We start from the raw sequence: 10,549 nt of genomic DNA, 5'->3' as shown, positions 1-10,549 counted from the left end.
AGGGAACCAAGGACAAGCATCATATACTAATTGCAAAAATTCCAGAAGTTGTGAGGTAGTTACCTTAGTTCCACGGGCTTTTAACATTGAAAGCAAAACCTGAGCAAATAAATCACGCTCCTTAGAGCCCTTTTGTCCCATATTATTTTACTTCTGACTCTTTCTCGAGTTACCGTCCTAAAAACGAAATTATTTCTTGTGGCCACACTATCTCACTCGAGAGTTCTACTTACCTGAAATCTTCCAAAATGCCTCACGCACTCAGGTCCCTGTTCAGGCACCACTTGCCGCAGACCGGCTGCAGAAAGCTAGAAGTTCCTGGCGGTGAGGGGTAAGGAACTGAAAAGCACCAGTATGGGGTCAGAAGGGCCAAGACAACTGATGGTTGCAAGGCTAGTTTATTCAAAGAGCATGAATGTATATATAGGTTTAGTACGGAACGAATACCAGACAACAAATCAGCAAACCTTGTATTTCCACATAATTCTGTCGCCACTATCTATGCGCCATTATCTATGCGCCATTATCTATGCATCACTATCTATGCATCACTATCTATGCGTCAGCATGCCTTATGGGCCGTTCTTTGGAGATACAGACTTCCCCCTCAGGGCAGCACGTCCTTCTTCTGGGGAGCAACCAGGGGCTCTTAGATCCAGAGCAGGCACCTGGAACGAAACTGGCCGCAAGCCATTTTCCTTTTTTACGCTCAATACCGCAGCGTCAGGAGTGCATACCAAGAAAGAGACAAGCAGTTCTCCGCAAAGCAGAAAGCTGAATAAGCTTACAGCTTGGGGGCCACCACAAATGGTCTCCATTTTTAAAGTGGGTTTGATTTTAAAATACAAAACTGAAGAGTAAGAAGTTTATCTTGAATGCTGGTTCTTGACCATGAGAAAAAAATTTAAAGTAGTAGATAAACATCTGTGGAGATTTTGAGAAGGACATTTAGGTGCTCTCAAAAACTTTGTATGTCAATAACAGGGGCGCCACAATAAAAAAATTCATATTATGCCTTTCCTTTTCCTCCACATTGCTATGTCACCAGGTATTCCCTGCGTTATCATGCATAATCAAGGCGAGGCTGCCCTATCCGCTCTCACTCATGCCAATAAAACTAAGAGGAAGGAAGGGAAAAGAAGAGGGAAACGTACCGCAGAGAACATGTGTACACACAACAAGGGTTAGTGGAGACTGAATTAACTGAGCTGGGGAGTGGGGGGAGAAGGCAATTAATTAATACCATCTCCCAAAAAGCTATCAGGAAATTCTGTACTCAAAATTTAAAACTTGCCTAGTGCATTTTGTCAAAAAGCCTTGTCCAATACTTACAGGAGAGACTGTGTGTTAGGCGTGCCATTTAATTTCTGTCCTGCATTCCTGCCCCACAGCATGGGGCTGAAGCCACCATCAGGATCCCGTCCCTGCCAAGCCACCTGTTGCTCTGAGACGCTAAGGGCTCACTCACCTCCTTTGTTCATCAGTTTCTTCATGTCTACAAAGTACTAATTACAGCATCTTCTCCAGAAACCGTAGGAGCGTGGTCCAGGTTTGTTCTTTTCAACTGTAGAGCTGATTCTAATGAAATGCTAAGTTTGAGAGCCACTGGATTAGACAAAATCTAAGATTTTTATAGTTTTATTTTATATTTTATGGTTTTATACTCCAAACATCTATCAGTTCAAATGAAATCGGGTACTTAGGCATATTTTCTACCCCTCAAATTATAGTCATCCTTTGGTATCCATGGGAGATTGGTTCCAGGACAACCCCTTCCAACCCCCCTGCCACATACCAAAATCCAAGGATGCTCAAGTCCCTCATATAAAATGACATAGTATTTCCATATAACCCATGCATATCCTCCCATGTACTTTAATCTCTAGATGTCTTGTAATACCTAATACAGTGTTAAGTGCTATGTAAATAGTTGTAAAATACAATGTAAATGCTATGTAAATAGTTGTAAAATACAATGTAAATGCTATGTAAATAGTTGCCAGTGGGGGACAAATTTAGGTTTTGCTTTTTGGAACTTTCTGGAATTATTTTAAAAAAGTATTTCCGATCTGGGCTGGTTGGATTTGTGGTTGTGGACACAGAGATACAGAGGGCAGACTGTATATGGCAGCTGCAATGTACACAAAGTGTCTCAATATTATGAATTCATCCTAAGAACAGACACTTCTATTTTAAATAGAAATAAAGCTTCAGGGAAATTAGGTAACAGGACCATACCAATGACAGAACTTGGGGAAGGTTTTAATTCACCTAGAAACTTCCACAGTACACTATTTAATTTGTATGCTATTAATACTATATTTTCCATAAATGTATAAATTTTTGTGTGTCCTATAATTCATTGCTGCTTCCAGGCAAGAAGATTCTCAGACTCACTACAAAATAATACTCCAAAAAGAGTATTCTCTTTCATTTATATATAAGGAAAATCCAACTGGGTTTTTGTATTTGCATCTATAAAATTAAGATATGACCATCTTTCTCAGACACAGACACTAAGAGGTACTGAGACTAACCCCTATGACAGTGGCAGGCAAAGTGTTTAAAATCAAAATCAATCACAGCTACATCTTAGGCTTCCAAGGATACTCTCTCCTTTCTCAGGGTCAGACCTTTGCTCCCGCTATGGAAACAAGAAAAATTCAGCATATTATTCACAGAAGTTCTGCACCCAAGGGAAACTTTGTGCTTATTTCCAGTTTGACTTTTGCTCTAGGTTGGACCTTCAGAGCCCCTGGATGAGAAGCACGTCTTCCCAGGCTTGGGAGCACTTCCTGTCCGTCCTCGACTCTTACGTGAAGGTCAGTAAACAGTCGTTTGGCTTGGCTAGACCTGCTGTGCTGTCCTTAGTGACACTGATTACCTCTTCTGTGGTTTCAGAGCCCAATGAAATTAGCTGACCAGACACAAAAGAATGGATGCCTCCCCAGCAAACCCGCCAGAAAGGTTTAGGGCTCAGTTTACACCGCAGCAGTCACAAGGCTCCGAGATGGAGATGCAGGGTCCTTGCGACAGTTCCCCGGGAGCACTAGCCAATCATTAAAAAGACTCACCACCAGGCAGTTTTGATTATGACCAACTTTATTTTAAATCTGCATCGTTGGGCACTTTATGGTAATGTGTCATTCATCCAATATTTACTTTTGCATATATTTTTTAAAATTCCCCAAACAATACCTTTACAAAGTCCTCCCAATAGTAGTCAACTTTAGAGATGACTTATCCTGTAGCCTCAAGGATGCAAGAACAATGACACACATCTTGACGCTGGGAAGGTGTGTACAGATCCCAGTCACCATGGCTAGCAAAAAGCTTGAGTTTTTCAGTCCTTCCAAATAGTTATTCATTTAAAGAAAGAGAAATAAGCTTTGGAAAAGTAAAGTTTTTAACCTCTCATGTACCTTTTGTGTAAAAAAAGCTTTATGCATTTTAAACTGTAGGTTTTAGGCAGTTCATACTTGTTTGCTGTTTTAGGCATTGCTCTAAGTACTGAATCATGACAGATTCAAGAAATCTCATTTTTGGTATATGATTATTAAATGGTTCTCAAAATAACCACATGGAAACTAGACTATGTGAAGGATGGTGACTCAACACACGTGGTGCATTTAGGATGCACAGAGTCTAATTTTGTCCTGTCCTAAAAGTCATGTAATCAACCAAAGGGCAGATTTGTCAATGTACCTCAACAAGGCTCTCTTCCAAAACATGAAATAACACAGAGACGAAGAGACTCAGAGGTTTATCATATCAAAGAGGTAATCATTTGTGACTTGGCAATCTTCTAAGATAAAAGATTGTGTATTTTAAATTACTTCACTTAAATATGGTTTGAAAAAACATAGCTTTCTGGATAGAAAGCATCTGGTTGTTTGCTGTTCAGTACCTGGATAGAAAGCATCTGGTTGTTTGCTGTTCAGTTCCTTGTTTTATTTTTTTGGTATGTTTGCATGTCACATCCAGAGCTACAGATTTTCCACAGTGCATCTGCCTCATTCAAGTATAATAAAAGTAGAAATCTATAGAAGCTCTAAGGTTAAACAAACTGTACATTATACAAAAATTAACTTAATTTACACAAAAAGTATTGGCAATGCCCTTTATAAATCTTACCAAAGAGTCATCACAAAGGATACTACAGCCGACATATGTTTTGTCATCACCATAGAAATGCCATCTAGATTTATGTGGTACAGAACTATTTGAAGAATCAGCATTTTGCACTATACACATTTCTTTTAAGGTAACAGTATTGTCAATAGTAATCTAAGGTTCATAATTTTCTTATTGCATATTTATTGTTGCTGAGGCAGTTAGTTATGATATATTAATGCAATATTCATAATTATTTTAAATAAAAACATTTCTCCTGCCAACGGTATAAAGAATATTTTTTCTCTAAAATCACATGGAACGTTGCTACATACAGTTTTACACAAATACTGAACAACATGACCTTAAGGCATCTGCTAGAAAAGCAGATGTGTGTATTTATATGAACTAAATTATGCAAGAAAAAATATTGCACAAAATCCTATTATTTTCAAAATAAAACATGCTTCTTTCTAAATACACATAATTCCCTACCTTGACCAAATCAAAATGTTAACTGATTTGCTCAAAACAACTCTGCCTCTTAAACAAGATTTAAGAAACAGACACTAACAGATTCCTAGGCTCGACAGAGGAAAGACGTCAATACTGAAACAGTTTGTAAAAAGCATTTCATATATTAAGAAGTGGTCTGGGGGAATTAGGTTTGGGTGTTCATTTTACATTCTTCAATTTATATTCTGATATACAAATATCTACCCAGAATCAGGATCTTGTATGCTAAACAAAATGGAATTCAGATTAGAAAATTTATTCATGAAAATAATCTTTTCCTGAAAATTCAGGTTTTCTAGAAAAGAAGGAAGATCTACTCATTATGAGAATAGTCACAGTTTTGTCCTCTTTATCAGCAGTCTACTTCTTCACCTTATTTCAGAAACGACGAATTCATTAGCATTCCTGGGTCCTGTTTATTAGGACATGAGCACAAACTCCTCCCAACAGCACTGTCACAGACAGTTTTAGTTTAAAAGTGTATTTGTGTGTGTGACGGGAGGCTGTTTCTAGAGAATGCTATCATCAAGGTAAAGACAGTAACATGAGATCCCATCAACATGCATCTGCATGCTCAGTTAATCCTGATTGGAGTGACGTGGCCCTAAGTAGTGCGAAGGGGCATGGTTTCATCAGAGCCTCGCTGCCTGGTGATAGGAGAGCAGAGTGGTGACGGACAGTCAGGTAAACAAGAACACTTAGTTTCTAAGAGCCTCTGAATCTGTCCTTTTAAAAGTAGGTATCCTAGATAGCAGCATTACTGTACTTCGTATAACAGTAGAGAAAGTTACTCAAATTAGAAAATGGTACAATGGTTCTGTACTTAGAGCATGTTTTATATTAAGCAGCTTTAAAAGGCCTTTTTTTTGGTGATAGAATCTTGGCTGAATAACTTCTAAGCAAAATACATTATCGTTATTATTATTAACAGGGATTTACAATTCCTTTTAATTAGTTCCTGCACAGCAGGGACCAGGCCAATTCTCTTATGTCCCTACGTCCACAGTTACTGCACCTTGTGTATGACCAGTACAAACAGCTGGTAAATATTTCCTAAATGAGTTTCTAATTTTTAATCAGAAAAGTCATCATGCTATATTTTGGTGCCTTTCTAAAATATGCTAAAGTAGGTAGCCATCAAAATATACCACTTAACACAGTCTCACTTAACAAAACAAGAGCTCCTAAATTCACACACGACTCTCCTATCCCCCTGAAATACCATGGATGCAATTCCCAAGGGCAAAAGGATAAAAACGAGAGTGGGATTTGGGGAGAATTGTGACTTTGTCCAGAGGTCACATAAAGACTGGGCCTCAGAGCCAAAGGTCTGATTCGTTTCTACAATTCTGTTGTAGAACAGGTGTTGCTCCTTGGGGATTAAAAAAAAAAAAAAAAAGCAAACAGCAGGAGAGTTTACACGTATTTGGTTTAGTTATAATAGAAAATATGAAGATAGTAGGAAAAAGAAAATACTTTTATTTCAGAACTCACCTCAATGTCACTTTATTCTCCCTACAGCCACCATAATACTGGAAGTCTAGTTTCAGAGCAGACTTTGAATACTTAAAATGTTAACGGTTTGAAATATGAATACTTGCTACTAGTCTTTTGGATGTTTTCCAAGAATAACATGCAGGGTTTTTGCTTTTGTTTTTAACATGAAATATAAGAGCTGATTTTGTATGTTAAAATAAGGCACAAATTCAGTTTAAAATGTCTTGACACAAATGTGACTTGTCAGTGGATGAATACCCTCACCACACACAGTGGTGCAATCGGACATCTGGTGAGGCAACCAAAAGACAGAAGAGAACTCACATTTCTGAGGCCGTGAGACTTATCAAGCAAATGGATTAAAACCCAAATTGTGCCTATGCTTCACTCACAATGATCCCATTCTCCAGACAGTGAATTCTGAAGGAAAAATACCTCATTCCAGTATTCACATGAAAGGGCTGCTTTACATTCTTTTCAAAAATTATGAAGAATATTTGCCAAGCAGATTAACGACCAGAGTGACAGTTTTTCCTTATTTAAAATAGCTCTTCTGATAAATGGACTTTTTTACATATTTCAGTTAAATAAAATGGAATTTTATAATGAGTATATAAAAGCAAAATTTGATAGGAACCTTGAATCTTTTGTGTTTAAAAAAAAAAAGGATTAAATTTAAAAAAGGATTAAACACCCTTTTCCTTAATACATACAGAGTCCATCCTTATACGTAAAACAAGGTCTGTCTTCCTTCATAAACATGAATGAATAATTGTCCTCCCAAAGTATATCCATTGAGATTTTGGAATGTACTTTAGAAAAGCAAAACTTGGTCATTTTCTTTAAATTATTCAAAGACTGACCTGAATGAATATTTTAAGCAATGTTTTTAACAAACCCCCTTCCAGGATTTTAACTGAAAATTAAATTATGATTTCAGTAAACATTTTAGAGCACAGTCTTGATGAGGGTTCTTGAATGGGTTCTCACACACCTTTCCTAAAATGATAATGTAAAAAAAAATCCTGAGTGGGGGATGTATAGAGTGGATATATTGAACATACTAACAACAAATGAACCATAACATCACTGGGTTTTTTTCCTGATAATTCCTGTCAATCCAGCCAATCATCAAGCAGTCAACACACGGTTCCTTCTCAGGTGAACTTCAAAGCGTGACAGTGAATTGGAGAGAGAGGAGACGATGTCCCATGTAGAAGAGCTCCAAGTAATTTATTTGGATACCGTGCCCTCATGGAGAGGAAGCAGGAGCCCCAAGCCTCAGTGTGGGCTGCACACGGTGACTTCCTTCTGAGGACGGCAGTAGGAGCGGGAGGGGAAGGAGCGGCTTTACAGGGGAGGAACCCCACAAACGCTACCTCAGCCTGGTGACCAAGGCCAACATCAACATTCACAAATCATGTGGACGGCACGCACCCTTGATAGGATGTAATGATGAAGACGGCACTTTTCTTCCGTAACCCCCTCCCCAAAACCCACGGTCCCATTGCAATCAGTCAGTCATGAGACAAACACCAGACAAGTTCCAGCAGAGGGGCATCCTACAGCATATCTATCTATATCTGCCCAGTCCTCTTCAAAACTGTCAAGGTCGTCAAAAACCAGGGAAGTCTGAGAGAGGGTCACAGCCAAGAGGAGCCTAAAGAGCTGTGACAGCCAAGTGTGATGTGGTCCCCGGGTGGGATTCTGGGACAGAAGAAGGATGGTAGGGAAAAACTAAGGAAATGTGCATGGAGCATGGTTCTTGAATTGTGAAGACGTACCGCACGGACATCATAGGATATTAAAAACAGCGGAAACTGAGTAGGGAGACATGGGAACACTGTACTTTCTCCACACGGTTTCTATAAATTTGAAACTTCCAAAATATAAAGTCAATTATTTTAAGAAGAAGTCCATTTGAGATGATATGAAGCATTCTGGTAGAGAATTATTAGTTAAGAGAAAAACAGATAGGAACACTTTTTTATCAGGACAGTTTGTTGCATTTGGCTTTCTAGGGGTGACTCCTACTTAGCAAAGTCATACAGAAAGACTGTGAAAAAACTTAAAGTGTCATTTGTAAACAGAAGTCATTAATTTCACATTGTAATTCAGCACTTCATATATTTCACTGAGTGACATGTAAGGTGAATGTGTACCTTTATACTTTTTGGAAAACATGGCTGCAGTGTCCACAAGAGAGCTTTTTAACTTAGAAAAAATGAATTTTGTCCTTGATTCAATGAATAGAAAAAGGCATTATTGCTCTGCAGAACACTTATAACTTATCTTTCAAAATTTACCTGTAATTCCATAAATTATGTAAGTATGCTTAATATAGGCTTAAGATTAAGGCAGTTAGTTGGTCAACAGTTTCAGGCTAGTTCTGATAGGTTTTGGTATCTTGGCCAGTTCATGCTCAACCAGGTTAGTACAGTAGCTACTGGTTATGTGCAAGGGTTAGATGCATACTTAGTTTAAATAAGTGGCGTTAAGCACCAAATACTGGGAAATCATATGTTCAATATATACTTTCAACATACATACAAACTAGTACCTGATTTAAGAGCACAGTAGAATTAGCTTTACATTTAAAAATCAATGGATAAATCTATATACCACGAGACAGACGAGTGGGAGAAATGTCCCAAATGAAAAACAATGTTTAGACGGTAGTTAAGAGTTGTATTTTCTACCAATCCTTGCTTATGATAGGGTACATGGACTCCTAAAATGTCTCCGAAGAAGCTTGAATGCAAGCGACGGACTCTTAATTTGTTGATTTAAGCTTGGTTTCCACTTGCTTTTCCTTCTGAAATGTTTAAGTCTTGTTGGAAGGCAGATGTTATGTGACATAACGATACCACTTCTTGAAGCAGTCCAGAACCTTCTGAAGTCTCTTTGGCTCCTTTCCCTTCTTTCTCCCAAGGAACAAAAGACGGACGGCGCCCAAGGCTGGGTACCAGCGGATCATCTGGTGTCTGGCTTAGTGTTTCTTTCTTCTCTGTCTGGGAGGCTCCAGGCGAAGCCAGCTGCAAACCCAGTCCTGGAGGAGGGGCCGGCGCTCCCAGCTCCGCGGGCCGACTCACGGCACCAACGCCGAGGTGTCGCTCACCGTTCTCCTCCTTTAGGATGGACAGAGAGTCTGTCCCAGCGCTGGAGGACACCCGCTTCCTGGGCGAGGGAGGGAGCTCCCTGCCGTGGAGGGCACTGTCCTCCTGCCCCAGGTGCCACTCGGCCTGCTCACTGGAACCACTGCAAAGCAGGGCCAGGTTGTTCTCGCTGGGCGTGTTGGATTTATTCTGAGAGAAGAAACAGCATATTTAGAAATAAATGGAAGAAAATTATACCATCACTTCGGCAATACCGTTTTCCATTTTGAAATCAGTATCTTTCAAGGCTGGGAACTCAAAGTCCCTCCCAGAGGAAATGAAGCATCAACAGTTAGCTCTGAACACCTCCCAGGGCGCCCTCAACAGGAATGAAGTGAGATGGATATGGGTGCCCAGGCCCTCGCAACTATCGATCACCTATAAAACTCAAACCAGACCATAAGTGTCGGCGAGGGTGTGGAGAAAAAGGAGCCCTCGCACACTGCGGGTGGGAGTGTAAACTGGTGCAGCCACTGTGGAAATCAGTGTGGAGGGTCCTCAAAAAACTAAAACCAGAACTACCATACAATCCAGCAATATATAATACACCCACTTCCGGGTATGTATCCAAAGAAGATAAAATCAGTATCTTGACAATACAGCTGTACCCACATGTTCATGGCAGCATTATTTACAATAGCGAAGCTATGGAAACAACCTAGATGTCATTGATGGATGAACAGGTAAAGAAAATGTGGTACGTATACACCATGCAATGTTACTCAGCTTTTAAAAACGAGGAAATCTTGCCATTTGTGACAACATGGATGAACTTGGAGGGCATTATGCTAAGTGAAATAAGCCAGACAGAGAAACACAAATACCGCATGATGTCACTTATATGTGGAACCTAAAATAGTCAGACTCAGATGTCGAGAGTAGAATGGGGGTCACCAGAGGGGGATGGAGGGTGGGGAAATGGGGAGACGCTGGAGGGGCAGGTTTCAGTCGTGCAGGTGGGAAAAGTGCTGGAACCTAATGTACAGCACGGTGACCATAGTTCTTTGCTAAGAAGGTAGATCTCAAGTGCTCTCACTGCAAAGAAAAGGAAAGAAAAGGTAACTGAGATAAGGGATATGTTAATTAGCTCAACTGTGGTCAGCATTTCAAAACATCAAGTTGTACACCTGTATACAACTTTTATTTGTCATTATACTACAAAACTGAAAAATAAAAAGGATTTGCAAAACAATCCTTCGAAATAACAAAAAACAAGCAGACAAACTATATTATATAATCAATGCCAAGTTCTGGAATTTATTACTATC

At 39.5% G+C, this 10,549-nt stretch overlaps 1 protein-coding gene across 7 annotated transcripts in view; it reads right to left on the bottom strand.

The window, feature by feature from the left end:
- Positions 1-3,084: 3,084 nt before the first annotated feature.
- Positions 3,085-10,549, bottom strand: part of DENND1B (DENN domain containing 1B) — a gene marked incomplete at its 3' end in the record, with an annotated part of 254,407 nt that continues 246,942 nt past the window's right edge. For all 7 annotated transcript variants that reach the window (XM_082394433.1, XM_082394435.1, XM_082394436.1 and 4 more), the window contains one exon: positions 3,085-9,431. In XM_082394433.1, the coding sequence (XP_082250559.1) occupies positions 8,913-9,431 (519 nt within the window). The remainder of the gene's footprint in view (positions 9,432-10,549) is intronic.

Source organism: Balaenoptera borealis (genome assembly GCF_965194805.1).
Source record: "Balaenoptera borealis genome assembly, chromosome: 1".
NCBI classification, from domain to species: domain Eukaryota; kingdom Metazoa; phylum Chordata; class Mammalia; order Artiodactyla; family Balaenopteridae; genus Balaenoptera; species Balaenoptera borealis.
Note: the sequence above shows the minus strand (reverse complement) of the source record. Positions and strands in the feature narration are given on the sequence as shown.